Raw genomic sequence first — 21,455 nt, 5'->3', positions numbered from 1 at the left:
TTGTAAATCAAAGCCACATTTGTTAATATTTTTCTGTTAGACTGCAACGCTGACGTTAAGGCCTATGACTGTAAATGTTAAGAGCATCTCTGTGAAATTGAAAGATTAATTTGAAGGATAATGTGTGTTCCAGGCTGCTATCAAGACTTGAGAGGGCAATAAAAAAGACAAAGAACTGAGTTGTTTTTAGAAACAGAGGTATTCGAAGTGCAGTGAGACCAAAAGAGAACACATAAATAAATAAATATGGAATGTCAGTGTTAAAGGCTGCAGGCTCATTTGCCGTTTAATGTTGCGCAGGCATATATTTGTATTTATTTATCCCCAGCCTGGCGCTGCTGCTGTTTTCTAAAAGCGAGAGTATCTGTTTCTCCTCTCCTGCTGACATCCATCCTCCTTTCAAATCCTCTCCTTTCGCCTGATTGCACAACTTCGGCGTGACTCGCCTCGTCCCGTCCAATCAGACGCTTTCGGTGTTTCCATGTTGCCGTTCATCATTATCCCGCGGCCGCTCCATTTTCCTTAAGTCGCCACTTCGGAGGTGACGAGCAGATGCTCCCGCCGCAAAGGCGGGAATTGTCAAGCGCGTAGAGAGAGGTGCAGTAGTCGGAGTGGGACTTTTGATGGCTGCCTGGATACATTTTCTAATATTAGAACATTTCCTTGATTTGTCCGGCGTCTGTGGTGACTCCTGAGCACATGGCCTGAGCTGCAGCCAATCAGAGCGCAGGCTTTGCTTTCCCTCTCTCTAGCAACAGTGAGTTGCTCGCTGCCTATTCATTAATTATTTCCCTGTGGTCTCTCTCTGCCGTTTGGACTTGGCTGATAGCAAAGTGCTGCTCCTCTTCCTCTCACTCTCCTTTTGCCCTCTTTTCTGTTGCTCTCTGCTCTGGCTGAATGGGAAAAGTCTTAAAGAGGGGGCGGGGGGGGTGAGAGAAGGATGGATCCGGTGACGCCGAGCTGTTCCGCTGCCGCAGCTCAACTCTGAGCTGCAACAACGCTCCCAGACCAGGTCCGGAGCAGAGATGAAGCCTTTCTCGTCCTCCTCCACTTTTCTGGCTCTGGAACTCTATCACACAAAAGGATTACTTGGGCGCCGCGCGCCGCACGTCCCCTCGCTTCATCTCGGGCACATTTTTGGCGCTCCTCCTCGGCACCGTTGCGACTATAAACACTCAAAAACATGGCAACTGCCAAAACAACTGGACTTTTTCGCTGGCTGTGGATGAGGAGGGGGGGTGTCGGAAGCAAGTCTAGTGTTTGGGGGGGATGAGGAGCAGGTGGAGAGAGGAGGGAGGGGGTTTAGGGTAGGGGGAGGTTTGGTGGTGTGAGGATTGCGGACTGTGGTTGGGTATGCCAGTGCCACGTGTCTCGCCTGGCACCTCTTGCTTCTCGACTGGAAGGATGTTGTGGATGGAGAGTCTGGCTGAGCCCGTCCGGCTTCTCTCTCAACCAAACGTGGGGTGAGTGCCGCTACGCCGCATCCCGTCGGCGATAAAACTCCTTTTTCTTTTTAGGCGACGCTTTTTTTTCTCTTTCTTTAACCGTCGGAGGCTTTTTTTAAACCGAACTACAATCGCTTGGAGAGAAAAAAGAGGAAAAAAAAAAAACGCTAAGGAGGTAGCATAATCCAGACTAACATTTGAAAGCGTGCACGCTGGCGTTCGTGGGCCCGAACCCGAGGTTTCGGCTCATTTTTTAACCTCACCTAGTTTTACCAAAGCGTCCGGTAAGGTATCGTTCTAAACATTGCACAGTAATGAGCGTTTTGGAAGCGATTACACAACATCGGGCCTTGCAGACCCGGGCCTGTGGTTTTTGCGGATCCGAACAGTTCGGGAAGTCGCCCGGAATATTACCCGCGTTGCAGAAGCCCCAAACTTCCATCCACCCCTCTGTCCCTTTCATCCTTCCCGTCCACCTGCTTCATCTCCTCAGTCACATCTTTTCATCCCGTCCAGAGAGGGTAACACCAACATTGTCCTTGGTTGGAGACCACAGATGTCGTGCTTAATCTGGAAACCCTAATCTCTCTCTCCTCCTTTCTCCCTGTCTCATCTCTCAGCAGAGTTGCCATTTTGAATTTGTTCTAGCTTTTTCCTCTTTTGGTTTCGCTGCATCACCCAAATATTATATGGCCAAAGCGAGACCCCTTTTTCTCAACACTCGTAATCTGTTAGTTGTAATCCCTGTAAATTAGGATATTTCTAATCAAGGTGCTGCTGGATTTGAGTCAGATGGTCTTTCTAGAACCTTCGATTCTGATAAAATCTCCTCTCTGGTAATAATTAGCTATTTACGGACAGATTTTTTTTTCTTGCAATGCTGTCAATCACAGAATAATCGAGATTACGGAGCAATAAATATAATCATTGCTGATTGTTCAGTTATTCAGTGATCGATTTTCTGGTGTTTTGGAAGCTTTGGGTGGCTTCAGTTGGGAAGTGACCTCATCTGGAACTCTAGGTACAGCATGATTTACCTGGTTGCTTTCATTTTTTGGAGGAACCGTTTCGTTCCCATTTGCGTAGATTATTCAGTTTCTCCTCCATTTGTCGCATTTTTTTTTTTGGGGGGGGGGGGGGGGGTGCAGGTCATTTCGGGATAAGGTTTTCTGGGTCCTGCTTAAAGAGGAGATTGTTTCGAATGTCAGCCATTGCGGACGTGGATGGACCAACGGGCCGGTCGGGCCATGACGCAGCAACATCACCCGATCTCACCGTCCTAACGGGGGATTATACGACTGCGCGGAAGTGCCACAGCACCACATTCAGACATGGCTTCTTTACGTGTCATCGCACTCACTGCACATACGTGGCGCGATCCTTATGAGGCCAATTTGTGGATTTATTTTTAAAATCTTTTTTCTTTTCCCTTCATCATTGTAGGTCATCACATGTCAGTCCAGACTAGGTAGGAGCCTGAGACCACCAAAGAGGACCTACTTAAATTGAAGCACCGACGGGCCCTTTGACTGGCGAAAATCGTTTTTCGGCTGCTCCAACAACACCCTACCAGCAGGCTTCCAGCGCTCGAAGGAGCATGTTGCCAACGCTCTCCCTCTGCTCCATCATCTGGCTCAACCGGGGCTTCAAGTTGCGAAAAGTGCACCAGTCGAGCAACACTGGCCAGGTCTAAAATAAAGCGGCGGACGTGAGAGCGGCACAACCTTATCGACTTTTCAAAATGCTGCTCAGCTTCGGGTGACTTCTCCCTCCCTCCCTTCTCTCCCATCTCCCTCAACCACCATACCCACGCCAACATTTTACTGTCTGATCAGCCTTTTTTTGGGGGGGGGTTTGAGAATTTCTATACCGCCGAAACCCTCTTGGTGCAGCCGAGCTTTCGAAGCTGAGTCTTCTCTCCAGCGGCCATTTTGAGTCTTACCCTCCTAACAAAATGGCGGTGGAAGGTTTCCAGTACGTCGCCCTTCATTCATTTACGAAGGACCAAGAGGAGGACTTGGATCTGCAGCCCGGAGATCTTTTGACAGTCAGCAAGGCATCCCTCCTGTCCATGGACAACTACAGCGAAGGTTGCGAGGAGCAGCCGGAGCACCTCGGCTGGCTCCTCGGGTACAACGAGCGCACCAAGCAAAGGGGCGACTTCCCCGGCACGTATGTGAAGTTCGTGGGCTCGATGAAGATGGCGCTGCCATCCATTCAGCCCAGGTCCCAGCGCCCCCTGCCTGCTGCACCTCGGCCAGACTCATCTCAAGGTAGGATCTTTTTTTTTTTTTTTTTTTTCTCCGTGAGAAAGATTCTTTTAAATTCTGCTTCAATTGAAATGAACATCTGAATTTTACTGCTATTGTGTTAGTTGTAAACAATTAGAATATCTAATAGTGAGTGATATTTTATGTATTTATTCACCGTCGTTACAATTTTGTGTGTGTGCACATTCAGCAAATAAACAAAAGCAATTTTGGTGCGCCAATGTAGTGTCTGTTTACTTTATTGAACAACCGACACTCAAAATGGCGTCAAAAAATAGATGTGTTTACAGCAGAATCCGAATTTCCCCTTCTGTTTATAACACAGGACAGACACATGCAGATGTTCTTCATCCACCACAGGCACGCTGGGCGCTTCACAGCACCAGCGAAGTCGCTTTTAAAAGTAAAATTGTAAAGATGCGGCGATTTATAAAGTGCGGTTCTGTGCGCCCAGCTGTATAAACCAGTAATTGGTTGTTGGAGTTGGGTTCTCACATATGGCCGTGACCCGAGAGTGACCCTTTAATCTGTACTTAAAGCACGTCACAAGCCTAACCCCTCTGGAAGAACAGCTAACAAAACTCTCTGCTGAATAATAAATGGATAATCCATCTACTTACTGGACTCCTGTACTGGTCTGGCATGGATTCAGCCCGTCTGTGTGGTCCCCTTTACATTCAGCAGGATTCCCTCTGCCGTCCAAGCAGCACCAGTTTATCTCCACAGAAATATTCTCACCATTTTAGTTCAGAATTTACAGTGACGTGATTCTGGACCGCGGTCAAGAGGAGCCACAGATGTGGTGTGAGAGGTTTTTAATGTGGCCAAATCTGTGGATCTCTTTGGAAATCCCTTGGGACAGTCATGTAATCTGTATTATCGCCTTTAGTTGCTGCCAAATCTAAGAGGGGGCACAAATATTTAGCAATTAAAAAAAAAAAAAAAAAAATTGTCTTTACCATTTTAACATCTTCAACCTGACTTGGGGAAAATCAGCATGCAATCTATGTCTGCAGCGGCTTCTAGTCTGAAATTGGACTTGGCTCACACGATTCATTTCCACCCTAAACCTATTTAAACAATTGGAAAAGGAATCTTGTTTTGCTTTTTTTCTTTTTAAAACCCACTTTGATTTGTTACCAGAATTTTTCCAAAGTCACTCTCCACTGTCTCTTCATTCCTATTCCTTTGCTTCACTGGTAATTTATTTCTTCCTTGCAGGAGACGCCAGAGCCAAAATAGATAACCAAAAGATTTTATAACATTTGGCATACGAAACCAAGAAATTCTCTCTGTCACTAGTTGTACACTCGGTTATTCTGCTGCTTTTTTTATGTGACATTTTGAATAAGTCCTGCGCTGAGAACATAAGCTGTGAACTCTGAATTACCTCTGCTCGAGCCAATTGGCCATTCATCACGTATAACAAAGTACACTTGGCCTCATTTAAATTCACTCTTTCAGATTCATTTATCTGCGTTCTTTCCTGGAAAAGTCCCCAAAAACAGGAAATGTCAGCGCTGTGGCAGAATAAAATCGTACCAAACGAAAGCCTTGATGTACCCAAAGCAGTAAAAGAGGGTTGTAAAGAATGTGCACGGGCAGGTGAGGACAACGGTGTCCTTTTGGTTTGATGGACGGTGAGACCAACCAGATAGGCAGCGGGCCTTTGTGTGGGTGATGTGGAGCGACAGAGGCAGAAGAAGTAAAACTCTGGGGGGGGGGGGGGGGGGGGGGGCAGTCGTGGCTGAATGTTGGACACTTTGGCTCGGCACCAAAAGAGCATTGTGGATTAGAATCGCTCACGTCTACATTTTAGCAATCTTATCTTCATGGCCCCCAGACGTCACGTGAATGGAGCTCTTGTGGGCGTGGACCATTTATTCGCTGGGATCGTAACATTTGGCTCCGCCTTAAATATGCGGCTGATGTTTAAACGATTCTCAGCAGGCAGCGTAGCGGCAGCGTTGGCCTCCGCTCACTGATGTCTGCCCAGTTTCGCAGCGGTTTGATTGGTTCCAGGAGCCATTTTGTCAACAGGGACCCGAATTACATACATTCAGTTCGGTGTGCACGCGACCAAAGCGTGACTCCAAGTGTTCACGGGACTTTCTTTATCTCTTACCCTGATTAAGGACACCGAATATCCAATTTGCTCGATCAATTGTCAGTTGGAAAACTATCCCATGCTGGTCACATCCTTATAATCAGGAGATTTCTCCAGAGTTGCTGCATTCGCTGTGATAAAGGCGACGAATTTACGTTTGTGGTCAAAGCTGGTACTGCAGCCACGGTCAAAATACTAATGGGTGTATTTGAAACGTCCATGCCACCATTAGGTAGCGTTAAAGGAGCTAAACTTTGCTGAATCTAACTCGTTCCTAAGAAAATCAGCAGGTCATCATCAGGTGTGCGTCTTCAGACACCATGAACACGACTGCTTCCTTTAATTACATCTCTTACATACGGCTTCATTAAATGTGGCATTAGAGCATCTGTTTAGGCCTTTTTGGGTTGTTTATTTTTGCTCCGTTTGACCTTCCCCCAATCCACATTAACCATTCCTCAGAACGGGTTTTATTTGTGGGGCGGTTTTCAAAAAGACTCGAGACAAATAGAGAGAGAAAGGATGATTCACGCCACAGATATGAAGCGACAAATGTTGTCCGGCTTGAAGCTCGAATACATCCACAAACCCAAGGAGCTTTTCTCTGTCTCTCCTCTCCCTGGCCTCACTTTAACTGCCTGCTGAAGTGAACCATGGCTTGGCATTTTTGCAAACTCCTCCCTCCCCCCTCCTCTCGCATTTCTCGCCACTTTTCCTCGTCTCTCCTCCCTTTTTTTGCAGCCTCTCTCGCGTACACATCTGATACTGTCTCTGGACGGCCATAAACCATGTTCGCAGCGCCAGTTCTCAGAAAGGAGAGGCCTCGGCTCGCTCTCGGTTCCCTGCGCCTTACCAGGAAAACCCTTTCAAAGAACACAGGGTGGGGGCTCCGGCGGGGACGGGACAGTAGAGAAAGTGAATGGAGAAAGATGTGAAGAGGCTGGAAAAGGGAGGGAAATGGAGGCAGCGTTCGAGGCTGAAGCGCTCTCAAACACCAGCTGTGTTTGATTTCTCCCCTCACTTTTGTACTTTCTCCCAGAGTTCCGCGTAGGTTTTGTATTTTCTGGAGCGCGTTCACAGCTGTAAACGAGAGCTTATTTAGGCGCCAAGTTGTTTTTATAAATGATTAACAACCCCAGCGCACCAGAAATCCACTGGACTGCAGTTTGCAGGGTTTCTTAAAAGCAGGACTGAAATGCAAACGGGGTCTGTTCATTTCTGCAGGAGCCCAAGATGAAACCCTTCAAAGTTCCCGAGTCATGATTGTTGGCGCTTTTATTGTGGAGTCTGCTTGTTTGACTCACTGCTTTTGGCTGTACTGTTGCCCTTTACTCCCCCCCCAAACCCCGCTTCTAGCTTGATACAAAATAAGCAGAAACAACAGAAGTAACGATCAAAGTAAAAAAGGATCCTTGGCATTTGATCTTTTAATGATCAAGGAATTTTGATTCATGGCAACATACCTGTGTTACATCTAAGTTCCGTTGTATTACAACAGCCCCGTGTGCCTCTGGTATTGATTAGCTTCAACCAGGCTCTCATCGTAGTTCACCCCCCGAATGAGACGTAGACCAAGAATTTTTATTAGTATCCTTCGATCAACGTCAGGAACAATACGAGTTCTTTGCCGCTGCGCAGCTTTGAGGCGCGTTGGGACGGGACAGGACGGCGTGGCGGGGACGCATTGCTGCGATGCAGCGAGGACACGCAGCAGTGAAACATGACCGGCGGCAAACACACTGTTACACGCCCGGTGTGATCCAGACGCCAACTGGCCTTGTCACCACCCCACATGGTTGGAGTAGCTGGGATGGTTCAGAAATGTTCTGCATATTTAAAAAAAAACCTAAATGGTTAAAGAAGTTTTGGCCTCACTGAGCCGCAGGTGTGTGTGAGACCTTTAGCTGAGACAACGGGCACCGAGAAGCATCTGTGAGTTAAGCAGATGAAAGGTGAAGCTTTTCTGCCAGGAAATTAGAACTGCGCCATTTATTTAACGCCACGCTCCACGACGGTGGCTGCCATTTTGTGTCCCCCGCACCTCATGTATCCTCACGTGCAACGTCGCGCGGTCAGTTTTCACACAGCTGCGGAGAGACTCGCGTGCATTGAAATTCAGTAGCGTGCACGTACGGCCGACCCGGGACAGAATATTCTCTGTTCACGACCTGCCATATTTTTTTTAATGCTCAGTCTGCGCGCTAACGCTACAAAACTACAGGTTGAAATGGTTTTGAACTGGGAACTCTCTCCTTTCCCTCTCCCCGTTCCCTCTCTCCGTTCCCTCTCCCCGTTCCCTCTCTCCGTTCCCTCTCTCCGTCCATCAGCGGGGAAACCAAGTCTGGTGCGAAGCGCGGGGAGAGATTACATAAGCGTACTGATCTGGATGATATATTTTTTTGCTCCATCCAGGCTACTTCCAGCTGCTGGCCGGGCTGATCAACAGTCGTGCAGCAATCAGCAACATTCGTCTCTGTTCCAGTTCCAGTTGGGATCATTCATGCGTGACCTCAGCTTGCTTATTTTGATCATATTTATTTTTGATTAAGAACCACTGCAGGCAGAGTCACGCAAACTCGTCTGTTCAGCTTGAAACGATTCCAAGAAGAAGAAAAAATAGCCAAACAGCCTCGATGGGTACAAAACACGCCAGGCGTCACCTGGTTACCTGTGCAGATGCAAGAGTGCCAAACCGCGCTCACTGGCATGTAATGATCTCCTCGCAGGGCATGTCCAGTCACATGCCGGCGTCCCAGTATGCAGCCAAGGAAGTGCCTCTAATTGAAGTCGCTCTTGCTCTTGTTTCCCCATATTAATTCTCAACAACCTGAGATGATTCTAAAGGGGAAAAAGCAACTGAGGTATCAGGTGTCATCTGTCATCAGACTAATTTAGTCACACGTGTTCACTTTTGTAATCTCTCTCAAATGTGGGGATTGAGCTAATGCTCTCCTAGCAACAGTTTTTATCCCGCCGACCGCTGCTGCCTGTGGGAGACGGCGAGGCCCACGGGTGTACAAGCATCCATCACGTTCACATCTTTGAGTTGGGCTGTGGCTGCAAATTTGTCAGTACAGAAAAATCTTTGTTTCTCCTCTTTAAGGATGAAAGGTGAAATAAACAGAGATGAGGACATTTGGGCCTATTTTTCCACCCTAATCGGAATATTTATAGCTTAAAATATTTTCCGTTTCATTTAACTCGAGCTGTTTTTGCGTAGAACCGCACGTCCATGTGAATTCCAGGAAGACTGCCTCCTTTCTGTCCTGCACTAAATTACCTGTGCACGCTCTGAAGCATTAGCACCATTATTATCAATTATCTCGCTCAGTTACTCCTGAACTGTTTCTGCAGAAGCAAATGTAAAAGTTTGCCAAATGCCTAAAATTGCGTCCGCGCTTTCGCAACGTGGACCTCGTGCGGGCGAATGAATCGTGAGAAAGCGCTTGCGAAATGACATAATTACACCGATTTGTCACCGATCGAGTAAACTACAAAGTTAAACAAACCGCGGCGAATAAACTTTTGGAATAAAGAGCAAAAACCTCTTTTTTTAGTTGTGAAACTGCAAATATTCCTCTCAGAAAAGCCTTTTTTTGGCTTTTTTTCATTGGGAATCACAACTGTGTGAATGCTGTCTGGCACCTTTTTTTTTTTTTCCAAAAAAGAAAGAAACGCTAAGATGTGGGGGCGGCCAGCCAAACTGACCAACGGGGATAAAGACGAGACGGCGAGGGGGAGGAGAGAAAAAAAGACGAGTAAAATAAAACTTGGGTGAGAGAAAGAAAAGCAACCAGAGAGAAAGTCCGGCGAGAGCAAAAATGCATTTGAGCAAAGGACACCGAGGGTGAGAGACATCAAGAGAAACAGAGAACAAGAACGGGGGGGGGGGGGGGGGCGGAATGTGCTGATGCGGCGTTTCTTGTCTGAACTCCCCAAATTAATAATCAGCAGTGGTTTAGTCACGCCGTGCCAGGAACAGGAGCCTGCTGCCAAGCCCCGGCCAAGCCGGGCCCTCCCTGCTACCGTTGTTACCCCCATCCCTCACACCCCGACCCCCCTCCCCAGCTCCAGGCCAGCTCCGGGGGCCGAGCGGGAGCCGCCGCTCGCCTGCCTGTTTCGGGCCGAGTCTGGCACGCCGCCACGGGGCTTTTGCTTGTTCAGGAGTTTTGATTAAACCCTTTATTGTGCTCCACTCACGCAAAGAGCTAAGGCGAAACACCGAGCGGGACGGAGCGGAGGGGAGGAGAGAAAAGAGAAGGGGGAGAAAAGGAGAGGGAATGTCGGCTCTCCCCCCTCTTTGCTTTCTCCTTTGCTCTTTCTCAAGCACTGAAAAGATGTTTGATTTGGTCTGTGGGGAGTCGTGAAGTAGATTGTTTTTTGTGGTTTTTTTGCCCACTATCTGCAGACTATTTTTTCCTCCGCTTTCTCTCCCCCTGAAGTTGTTTTCCAACCACCTCCTCTCAATCACTCCGCCTCTTGCGCGACATTTCCCAATCCCATGGCGGCCGCCGCGTTTCCCCCCCCCAACAGGTGTGCCTCTTGTAAAACGGACACCGATCTCCACCCTACGGTGTTTTACGGTGTTGCTGGTGGATTTAGTGCATACTTGGATTATTCATGCTCGCCGTCTCCAACTGCTTCTTGTTAACTGTGCCAGTGGCCTTTGAGTGTGTGTGTGTGTGTGTGTGTGTGTGTGTGTGTGGGGGGGGGGGGCGGGGGTGCTCTGCGCCAGAAGCGTAACAGTGATTTGCGTTGTTGTTTCAGCTGTTTCTATGCCGGACCTGAGCGAGCAGTTCACACCACCAGAGACGGCCCCCCTGGCCCTCGTCAGCCTGATCCAAGCCATAGAGAAAAGAGGTACGTCTTTGTCACCAGTCAGCGCTTTCCCCCGCTGCACGTCTGGCCCTCATCTTCCCACCATCTGCCTGTCGCTGTCACGCCAGCGCTGGAAAGTGTAGACGTATGGGCATGTGGGTCCAGCCAGGCACTCGCACAGATGCATCCTGGCTCCTTTTTTTAAATTTCAGGCAGAGTTGGAAGCATGTAAAACACCTTTTTGATGTTATGGCTTTGATTTGAATAAGCTCTTCTCAGGAAAGATCCGTGTAATAAGCATCTGTTTATCACATCACATGATAATAATCCCTTTTTGAACTTTTTATTAAGAATATTTCTGTAAATATTGAGGCGGGCCTCATTTTTGGAGAATAACTCTAAATTCAAAGTGAAAAAAAAACTTAAATTAAATTTAAGGACTAGTGTCATCAGTTGAATGGAAATACTTTTTAGTATATATTTTCTTTTACAATATTTGTGTAATAGTTTTGGTTTAACTGACTTATAGGCTGCTCAGTTGTGCAGATGAATCTAGCAGCTTGTGTAAATCTGCATCAACCAATGACAGTAAAGAAATTCCAATATCACGAGAGCTTTGAACTCATTGAAAAATGTCTTTATTGTTCCCACTTTTCATTAACCTGGCATGAACCTAACCAGCAGCGCCAGAGGGGTCTGCTTTAAATAATGGCTCGCTCCAGTTTTAGATTTAATGTTGCGTATCGCTGAAATAATCCAGCAAGGAATCTGGAACGTGTGTCTTCTTTTCCCCTTCCAACGGTGTCTGTGCATGAGATATTTGGGACATCATATAGCTGCATGATTGAGTGTCATCTGTGTCAGCATTGTAATATTTCTCTTTCTGGGAGGTGCATGCGGCAACGGTAAGAATTCAGTTTCAGAACGGGGGAATGGTTCTTTCACAGCCTGTTGAGGACGCGTCCGTGGTGCCAAATTGATTCAGTTCTGCAGTGATATTGATTATCAGCTGGTAAACGAGTGTGTCTGTGCTCAAACGCTGTTTCCGTCTCCCAGGTCTGGAGTCCAAGGCCTTGTACAGGACAGCAGATTCTTCAGCTTCTGATGTCCCAATATACAGCCTGTTGGCCGGTGAGTTTGGATTCGGCTGTAGATTCCGAGATGGAGGAGGTGTTTCCCGAACCGTGTCCCGGTTCTTTACATCTTTTTCTATTCTTTGACTGATTTTGTAACTGCTTTGGGGTTCCAGAGAGCGACCTTGGGCAGAAAGACGTGGGCTTCCTGTCTGAGTGTGTCCTGCGGTACTTGAAGGACATCCCATCACCGCTCATTCCTGCTTGTATCTACCCCCAACTTCAAACTGCAGTCACTCTGAAGCAGCAGGCCCTGAATCAGGCAGCAGGTATGAGCAAATGTGCTTTTTTAAGGACCGTTAGCAGGGGTTAGCATGTATGTTAATGTATAAAAGCACAAGCTGGACATTGGCTCTAGTTGATGCTTCACCCGCATGAATAATTTGGCTGTTTTGTTCTTTAATGAGCTTATAAAATCTAAAAGTCTTGGCACTTTTAGGAAAATGAAAATAAATGCATAATTAATGTCTTTTTTCATTTATTTTGATAAAAGAAAACAAAGATTCAAATGTAGGGAAGAGCATGAGGACAAACAGAAGTTAGAAAGGCACCTTCCTGTCCTGCGGGAGTTGTAATTTAGGTAAAAGTCGTGCAGGCAGCTTTTTATGTAGCAGATCGAGGTCACTTGCGTGTCAGCATTGGGAAAACAGCGGTCTGTCAGGAGAGGATGAAGTCACTGAAATATGCCAGAAATGCTCCATCTTGTTCTTCTCCGCACAAAGAACAGTGTGATTTTCACGCTAACACTGGAGTCCTTTACTGGCGCAGGCGTCCACACGTTTTCACTTTGTGTTAGCGCCGCAAGAGATTTGAACCGTCCGAACGCCCTTTCCAGATGGCGCTCTGGGTGAAGGCCAGGACAGAGAGGTGAGCCTGGTTATTGAGAACGCCACCACCGTACCTCTGCATCACCGGCTCACCCTGCAGTATCTCCTCACCCACCTGGCCAAGGTGACCCAGGCGCAGGCCAGCAACAGCCTGGACGCACAAACACTGGGGCAGATATTCGGCCCCCTGCTGATACGGACCAGCGCATCGACCCACTGGTGCAGGAAAATCTACTCTTCAAATATCCCAAATGAGTAGAATCAGCCCTGACTTGGAATTGTTCCTTTTTCTTGCAGGACGTCTTTGGATGAGGATTTTGCTGGACTCGTTGTGGAGAAGCTGCTGACGGAGAGAACCACCGAGCGCGACATCACTCCTCCAGGTACTGTCCAATCAGAGCACCAAGAGCCGCGACGCCTCTGCTTTGAAGTGATTGTAATTTGTCTCTTCAGTTCTCCCAGCAAAGCCAGCCAAGTCCAAAGTGGCGCCGTCAGCCATGACCGACACGAGCAGCCTGCTGACTGATGCTGAGTGGTATTGGGGAGAAATCTCCAGGTAGGTCGCTGCAGGACATCCGTCATCGGGAAATTTGGCTTTAGAGTTGGAGCTTCGTGATTGGGATTATTGTTTTTCTTGACGCTGGTCATTTTTTCCCAGTATTTTCTTTGTGGAAATTATAATCGTGCCAAATAACCTCACTGTATTTGCAGAGAGGAAGTGAACGAAAAGCTGCGAGACACTCCAGACGGCACCTTCCTGGTCCGAGATGCCTCCAGTAAACTGGAGGGCGAGTACACCCTCACTCTCAGGTAGAGCAACCTTCTTCATTTTAATTATATCAAGTCAGTTTGCTGAAAAGCTTCTTGGAAAAAAGAGTGATTGCCAGTGCTAATTTTAGTCTTCTTTGTCGCCCTCTACAGGAAAGGAGGGAATAACAAGCTAATAAAGATCTACCACAGAGAGGCGAGGTACGGCTTCTCCGAGCCTCTTACCTTTCTCACCGTGGTGGAGCTCATCAATCACTATCGCCACGAGTCCCTGGCTCAGTACAACGCCAAACTGGACACCAAGCTCCTGTACCCGGTTTCCAAATACCAGCAGGTTGGTAGCTGATTCACCACAAGGGTTCTTCCACTGTTTGTGCGCCCCTTGATCTTATCTTCATTCTGCACTGCTCAGTTGGTGAAGGAGAACAGCATCGAGGAGGTGGGGGAGCAGCTGAAGGTTTACCACGAACAGTATCAGGAGAAGAGCCGGGAGTACGACTGTCTGTACGAGGAATACACCCGCACCTCACAGGTTAGACTTGGGTTCAGCGGTCTGACGTTGTCCGTGCGACCACGCGTCAAGCTGAACGTCTGTTGTCGGTGCAGGAGCTGCAGATGAAGCGCACAGCCATCGAGGCCTTCAACGAGACCATTAAGATCTTTGAGGAGCAGTGTGAGACCCAGGAGCGCTACAGCAGAGAGTCTTTGGAGCGATTCCAACGGGAAGGCAACGAGAAGGAGATCCAAAAGTAAACGGATGCTTCCGCCTCTTTGTTTCCTTTCGCCCCTTTGAAGACGAAATTTCAGAGCCCGCCTTTGTCATCCCGCCACCTTAGGATCCAGAGCAACTCTGAGCGCCTGAAGTCGCGCGTGAAAGAGATCCACGACAGCAAGAGAAAGCTGGAGCAGGACCTGAGACAGCAGGTGTCGGATAACAGAGAGATCGACAAGAAGATGAACAGCCTCAAGCCGGATCTCATGCAGCTGCGCAAAATCAGAGAACAGTACTTGATGTGAGGGGGACGTGGAACTTGGATGGGGGAGACCCAGCTTGCGTGGCGTTTCAACCTGTGCTGCTCTGTTTTTTGGCAGATGGCTAACTCAGAAGGGGACGAGGCAGAAGAAGATCAACGAATGGCTGGGAATAAAGAACGAAGCTGATGAGTAAGTATTTGAGGTGAAAAGCTCAGCGGCTCGGCCCGTGATTACCGGTCCGCCACCTGTAATTTAGGGAGTGGCTGGAGCTCGGTGTTTTGTTAATGGCGCGATTGCACGTCTCCTGCTTTAATTGTGTTTAATCAGCTCCTACTCGCTGGAGGAGGACGAGGGCTCGCCCCACCACGACGAGAGCACCTGGTACGTGGGCGACATCAAGCGCAGCCACGCCGAGGAACTGCTGCGGGGCAAATGCGACGGGACCTTCCTCATCCGCGAGAGTCAGACGCAGAAAGGCTCCTACGCCTGTTCCGTGGTGTGAGTTTTGGTTTCACATCTCATTCGAGGGGGGAAGTTGTGGAACATTCTGGGTACTTTTCTAGAAGCAGGTGCAGATCTGCCTTTCGTGCATCCATAAGACTCTTGCGTGTCCTTTTTTTTACAGTGTGGACGGCGACGCCAAGCACTGCGTCATCTACAAGACGGTCACAGGTTATGGATTCGCGGAGCCCTACAACCTTTACTCATCCCTCAAAGATCTAGTGCTCCACTACAAAAACGTCTCCTTGGTCCAACACAACGACCACCTGAATGTAACTCTGGCCCACCCTGTCCTGGCCCGCTCTCAGAACCAGAACCAGCACCCCAGATGAATGACCCCCTTCCCCCCCGGCAGACTACGGCACCGACCAGGGTGGGGGCGCTTATGTTTCACTGTCATGTGTTGGAGTGACCTCCGAACAATCCTCATTCCTCTCATAAGAAAAATAGATTCAGCAGCTTCACGTTGAAATTTGTGTTTTTTGCTGGAGGCTGGTACTAGATTTACCTGATCCAGCAAGAAGGAGCAGCCTGTGCTGTCTGCAGGGCTTCAAAATAAGCACACTTCCACCCATAACGAAACACTGTACAGTTAATCAGGAGAGACTCTGCAGCATTAGAATAAACCAAGTGTGGGACGGAGAAAACATGTTCGGTACAGGGAAAAAAAACTATCCATGTGTTTTTAAACGACATAATAAGCACAGTGATGATTGTCAAACGTGGAGAGGCGCTGATGTGGGAGTTGAGGGGGAAAAGGAAATTTACAGGAGGCACGTATTTTTATTTTTTTTTGTGCCTTGAAGACGTACAAAAACGCTGACAGACAAAGGCCCAATCTGTCGTCCCGAGACCGCCTGCAAACTCTCCGGCGACAAAAGCCCGAGCTGTCATCCACTGAAAGGACCGGTTCGGCTCGCTTCACACCCGAAGGCGGCTGAGAAAACTGCGGACGAGGGAGGGGAGGGGGCGATGTTTGTGTATTGTCACTGGATGTGGACGGCGGCGTGGGGAGGGACTTAAGACTGAAGCTTGATTAAGTGCCATAGTAATAGCTTTGAACGACCGCGAGGCTGTGTCACTGGGGCGTGTCCAGGCAGACGGGAGAGGAAGGAGCAGCTGTTGACATAGACAAAGCTATAGCTTTAAAAGATGCACACACATATATTTTTAACCTTTGGCTTTTGGCTGTCTCTCCGGGGGCTTCTGCCTGAATCGTCGAGTAATTACTGGATTACAGGCGGGTAACGCACGGTACATATATGCTATCTATCGTCACACCATATTGATGAGGTACGTTGATAAATGCAGTTCCACCCGCTTCAGGTTTCCCTCTAACGCGTGGAAAGTCTCCTGCATCAAGCATCTCTTTGTCTCTAACGTTCTCCTCTCTCTTCATCTTCTCTACTGTAGCACCTGTAGCCATCGACTTAAGGTATAACTGTTAGCGCTCCTCCCGCGTGTCTTCTTTCTGTGTTCTCAAGACACTCGCAGAGCGACAATGTATATGATTATTGTAATTTTGGTACTGTATTTGCCTTGTCTCTGTTTAGATTAGACTGTTTTAGCAGTGATGGCGTCTTTACGGATGTTAATTGTTTTAATTTTAGCGCAGGTCTTCCTGCTTCCTGACGTTCTTAGACTGTTGATCATCATTTTATCACAGGCTTGATTCACAGAGCTGTTGAACATTGATGTAGAAAACAAACAGAACCGGTCACTTAGCTCACACACAGTATATTTGATACAGCGTATCGAGTTTAATGTCAGCGTATTTGCGACACACAGTCAGCCAAATGAAGGAGGCTTTTTTTTCATGTAGCAAGATAAAAGAAATACGTTTTTGCCATATAGCATGGCCTGTTTGGTCTGAGAGATTATCTACAGCATGCACGGAGTCTATCATTTAAATTGTTTTTGTTCTTTATTTCACCTGCCGGCCGCCGGGGAGTTTTTGCAGTACGAAACACAGTACGATACGGTGTAGTAGAACACTATGCACAGCTTGGTTTTATGTGTATATTGCATTTAATATTATGCACCATCCTTAGATCATTTCCCTCCGTTGACCTCGGGGATTAATCTCTCTTTTATGTCCAAAAAATGAAAGCGCGGGCTTTGATTCCAGAGGCGCCACAACACGACACCTCGTCTTAACTCTATTCGACTGGGTGAGCAGAGCCGAACGACTCACATTTCTATTCGGCGTGTAAAAAGCCAGCGAGGTTTAAAGTTGTGGCGAAAGTGGCCCGAAAATCTCATCAACTTTCAGTGAATCACCTGCATTTGCGTAGCTTCTCTATAGCGACCCGCTGCAGGTTGTTGGTTCTTTTGTGTTGTTTTTTTTTTTTCCACTGCATGCATGTTTTGGTTGTCCTGCCACCAGGTGCAAAACCAATGTGTTCTGCTTCCAGGAGAGGTTGAACATTGTTTAGTTAAAGGAGTTCAGCATGGAGCCGTCACTAAACTGGTACCGACATTAGTAATAGTATTAATCTTCGCCCTACTTACGTGAGAATAACATGTAAATATCACAACAGTAATCTACTAATTCCGTAAAAACTGACTGGTTGGGGGGGAAAGGAGGAATTTTGCTATAGAATAGCAACAAACCACTCCCGTTTCACGCGATCACACGACCCCAAAAGTCTATTTCAGGTAGGAGGAGTCAGCTGGACTTAACTTTGCACAGTTCTTGGCACGTAGAAGATCCCAAGAATTACAGGAGAGCAGATGGCGGCGCTTCTGCGCATGAGGGCTATTAAAACGCGCGCGCGAGGAAGATTAGAAGTGCCTTCAGTCGTCGCCGCAAGCTCGTCTTCTCAGCGTGGTCAGCGGGGAGGGGGCGCCGCTCTGCTGGATGGTGCCGCTGACGCCATACGTCGCGCCCCATTTACTGATCGGATAAATGAGCGTAGTTGTGTGTATGTGTGATTTAGAGCAAATCTGAGCATGTTGTAGATGATAGATTGACAGATTTTAGTTGTTACATCTCCAGTTGTTACATGTTTCTTCTTCTATGGTGGGGGCTGTACGGTAGCTCGGTGCTCACTCTCTTCCTCTCTCTCGCTCTGCACCAGAGCTTTTGATTTCTTTCTCCCTTCCTCTCTTTTATTGGTGTTTTTTGGAATAGCGTAAAGCAGATTTGCTAGTAATGTGAACACATCCAGCCCAGTTGGAAGCTCGTTTAAAAGTTCTCAAGTTGTTGTGTTCTCTGGACAGGATCCACCACGGACAACGTCCTCTACCCAGTTTGTTGGACCAACACTTTCATGACTGCACTTTTGTCTCCCGGACACCCACCATTGATTAACTCACAGTGAAGCTCAGCCATCAGTGCTGATGAAGATGAGGATTTTAAGCTCTTTTTCCGAACAGTATCTCCTTCCTATCCTACAGCGCGACCCTTTCTTTGTGCAGCTCTGATGTCACCTTGGTGTTCTTGACAGGTTTAACTTTTCATCAGAGTTAGTTTTACTACAAAAGCTTACAGATAGCTGCTGTCTGGTTATGCAACATGTGTCCACAGCAGAACGCTCCAATTTTTTTTTTTTTTTAAAACCCAACCAAACAAAGAAAAGAGAAATAATCCACCTCAGCGAAGGATCAGATATTGCCCCACATGCTGCTGGTGGAATCTTCTGTTGTGCGTCTGTTGGAGGCATTGGGAGCGAAAAAGGCGAGACTGCGTTTGGATGCTGGCGGCAGCGTGTGGGAGAAAACGGCTTTATGTCACTTATTTGTAAACGGTCCCTGAACCGTTGGAACTATTTTTACCACGACATACGCCATATGCTGCGCAACCACAGATGTTTTATTAGCTAGATGCAGCGCAAACGAAGTAGCGGTGAAAGACGGGCAGACGTTCAGAGCGCTTTCAGCCTCCTCGTCTATGAGATATGCATTCTTGTTGATAAGAGCTTTTTGTCTACATTACAAAAATCATTTAAGGAATGAAATATTTTTCCACAGGCTTTGGTACACTGTAAATGATATTTCTTGAACTGGCCTCCACAAAGCACGCGTTTCTCGCGCCACAAAGGTCGACGCAACTACGGCGTTTGTGAAAGGTCCGCAGAACGAGAGACGCGCCAGAGAATTACTATTTTGAGATATGTACTTAAATATCTATATTTTTGGACAATGTGATTCTGATTTGGTTCTGGCTTGACACAAATCAGGGAGAGGCATTGATGAGGGCGGGTTTTTTTTGCTTTCTTTTCTTTAAAGACTTGCTCCACGACTGCATTTTAACCAGGCAGTTGTCGAAGTGCAAGCATTACCAGTTATCAGCTGCAGTGAGCTTGGGTTGGTCACCGACTGTCTTTCCCTGATTACAGTTGATCAGCGCACATCTAATCTTTCACGCATGATTATCAGGTGCATTCAGAGGATGAAGCAAGCTTATGTACATGTGTTAATATTTACAGAGCTGACTCTATATGTTGAACGCAGCCTCGGCTGCTTTGCATTTATTAAATATAAGAAAGGAGTTCTTCTGTTTTCGTGAACTCAAGTATCGGTTCTGTCACCCCTTTGTCAGTCAGCACCATGAAAGACACAAAAGGCAGAGATCCACCAAAAGTTGGACACTGATCTGTTTTGCAGAGTGAGTCATCTTACCTCCGTTTTGGATCTTTGGTGTGTGTTTTTTGATGGAATTAAACACACGTGTAGAGGGGGGATCTTTAAAAAGGTACAAGATGATGGAGCAATATATGTTCACTCCTTTACACAGATTTAAGTACATGGAACAATGATGGCATTAGAAAGTGTTCTTTTATGGTGCCTGAGTATAACTTTGGTTTTCTTTCTTTTGTGTGCGCGGTTGTTTTTTTGGGGGGGTTTGTCGTTTTTAAGTTGCAAGCGTCGTCTGTCCGGTCGTCGGTTTGTTTATATCAATGAAAACGTTTCATAAAGAGCCTATAAAGAAAAAATAAGCTAGCTTGGAGTTGTTGTTTTTTTCATCAATACAGAAAAAAAAGAAAAAAGAAATGCAAATGTTTACATGATGTAATTAACCAAATAGTAAATATGTGTTTGAGAATTGATCTGTCTGTCCCTCCAAGTGGCTGTGATGGATTCAGTTCTGTTTCATTACTTCCTGTCATTTTACACTTGAAAATCTTATGAGTGCTTGTTCTGTTTTCTATGTTTCTGATGGTTTTTTTAAACTTAGGAGAACAGTGCTCCCTCGGTTTCAAAGAATAATAAGATGAAATATTTTTCCATAGCATACAGGTATTTAGCGGTCTCTCTCTTCACCTGTCGACTACTTCACCTTAGACTGAGCCTTGTACTCGCAGGACTAAATCCTAATCTGAGACTCTGTTGCTTCTTTTGCTGTTAGATCATGTATAGATTTAGTAGAAATCAGTGTGTGTCTGCTCTTTAATTCAGTTCAAAGACATTGTTGGGGAGGTAAAGTCCCGTAGACGGTAAAAACATGCCACTTGGGTCATTTGCTTGAGCACAGTTTTAGTACAAAAAAAAATGGGAATTCAGGAATATCAAGAGGCAACTTTTTTCTTGGTTTTTGCACTACAATGCAAATGATGCTGAACTGAAAAGCTGATTCAGGTGCTTTGTTGGTTGGTTAACTCAATTTTAAGACCAAAATGTATCCACTGTATTCTCAGCTTTTGTGTGATTTGCATTTAAAATGATGACGTTGACAACTGCACTTTCATTTCTCCTTTTTTCCTCACCTCCCCCCCCCCTTCATTCTCCTCCACGTCATCAACGCTCAGATTTGCCGTTTGTTTGATTACTCTGACAAATTCTCCTGTGACTTTGGTCAATGTGTAGTGAAGTTGTCCCTGGAGGAGGCGAGGGAGAGGTGACGCATCAGGTGGGCGGATTGAAAACGTTAAAACTGGAGCAACATCTTGAAATGTGGACAGAACTTTTAAATGCCACCATTATTGACAATGTAACCGTCTCTTTTGCTCCGTTGTGTCTGCCTGGAGCGTCACTGCCTCCACGCCCCTAAAAGACGTTAGTTTTGGTCTTTTTCTTGTTCTTTTACACAAAAAGAATGGAAACACAGTCAGATAAAGCTACTCTACAAGTGCAATTGAACTCAGAGGGAGCACTGTTGTTGCAGCCAATAGCCCCCTGCTGGTTGAGGAGTGCCCGGCCCCCTATGCACGGACAACGGTTACTCTTTTTTTTTTTTCCCTTTCTCGCCACTCATGTTATTCGCCTTCTGTTGGTCTTGATCCAGACGCAACGTTATTCTTTCACTCTTGTGTACCGCTTGCTTCAGAGTTGTGTTTGTCCACAGACAGGTACTCTTTCCTCTGTACGGTTCTTTCTTTAGGCTGATGCAATGAGTTTAAAAAGACAATAAAAGAGATCTAAAATGACATTTGTGACCCAGTGTTGCTTTATTTTCCTCCATTCCATGTTAACGCCCAGCTATCCTTACTCATGGTTTAATGGGAGAGGGAATATACAATGGGACCTCTACTTACGAAATTAATTGGTTCCGGAAGTTGTTTTGTAACCTGAATATTACGTAAGTAGAGACGTGTTTTCCATGTAAATGCCCTAATCCGTTCCAAGCCCCCAGAAATTCGGACATCATTTTTTTAAATAAATCATAAAAA

The 21,455-nt window shown here is 46.8% G+C and overlaps 1 protein-coding gene across 1 annotated transcript; it reads left to right on the top strand.

The window, feature by feature from the left end:
• Window positions 1-410: 410 nt before the first annotated feature.
• Window positions 411-21,214, top strand: pik3r2 (phosphoinositide-3-kinase, regulatory subunit 2 (beta)). Its single transcript, XM_057058073.1, has 16 exons — window positions 411-1,463; window positions 2,889-3,718; window positions 10,590-10,682; window positions 11,697-11,771; window positions 11,890-12,042; window positions 12,609-12,819; window positions 12,898-12,983; window positions 13,054-13,156; window positions 13,312-13,410; window positions 13,522-13,702; window positions 13,781-13,900; window positions 13,975-14,117; window positions 14,205-14,381; window positions 14,461-14,532; window positions 14,671-14,841; window positions 14,969-21,214. Exons 2-16 carry the CDS (start codon window positions 3,400-3,402, stop codon window positions 15,174-15,176), a joined length of 2,211 nt encoding a protein of 736 aa, XP_056914053.1. The 5' UTR covers window positions 411-1,463; window positions 2,889-3,399; the 3' UTR covers window positions 15,177-21,214.
• Window positions 21,215-21,455: the final 241 nt, after the last annotated feature.

This window comes from Takifugu flavidus, chromosome 15 (genome assembly GCF_003711565.1).
Source record: "Takifugu flavidus isolate HTHZ2018 chromosome 15, ASM371156v2, whole genome shotgun sequence".
Taxonomy (NCBI): Eukaryota; Metazoa; Chordata; class Actinopteri; order Tetraodontiformes; family Tetraodontidae; genus Takifugu; species Takifugu flavidus.
The sequence above is the reverse complement of the archived record's forward strand: the minus strand, read 5'-3'. Positions and strand labels throughout refer to the sequence as shown.

Excerpts from the sequence above, each read along its gene's own strand:
- pik3r2 (XM_057058073.1), top strand. The coding sequence starts at position 3,400 with ATGGCGGTGGAAGGTTTCCAGTACGTCGCCCTTCATTCATTTACGAAG. Across the intron at positions 13,703-13,780 it reads CGGTTTCCAAATACCAGCAG|TTGGTGAAGGAGAACAGCAT; the intron begins GTTGGTAGCTGA and ends TGCACTGCTCAG. Across the intron at positions 13,901-13,974 it reads AATACACCCGCACCTCACAG|GAGCTGCAGATGAAGCGCAC; the intron begins GTTAGACTTGGG and ends TTGTCGGTGCAG.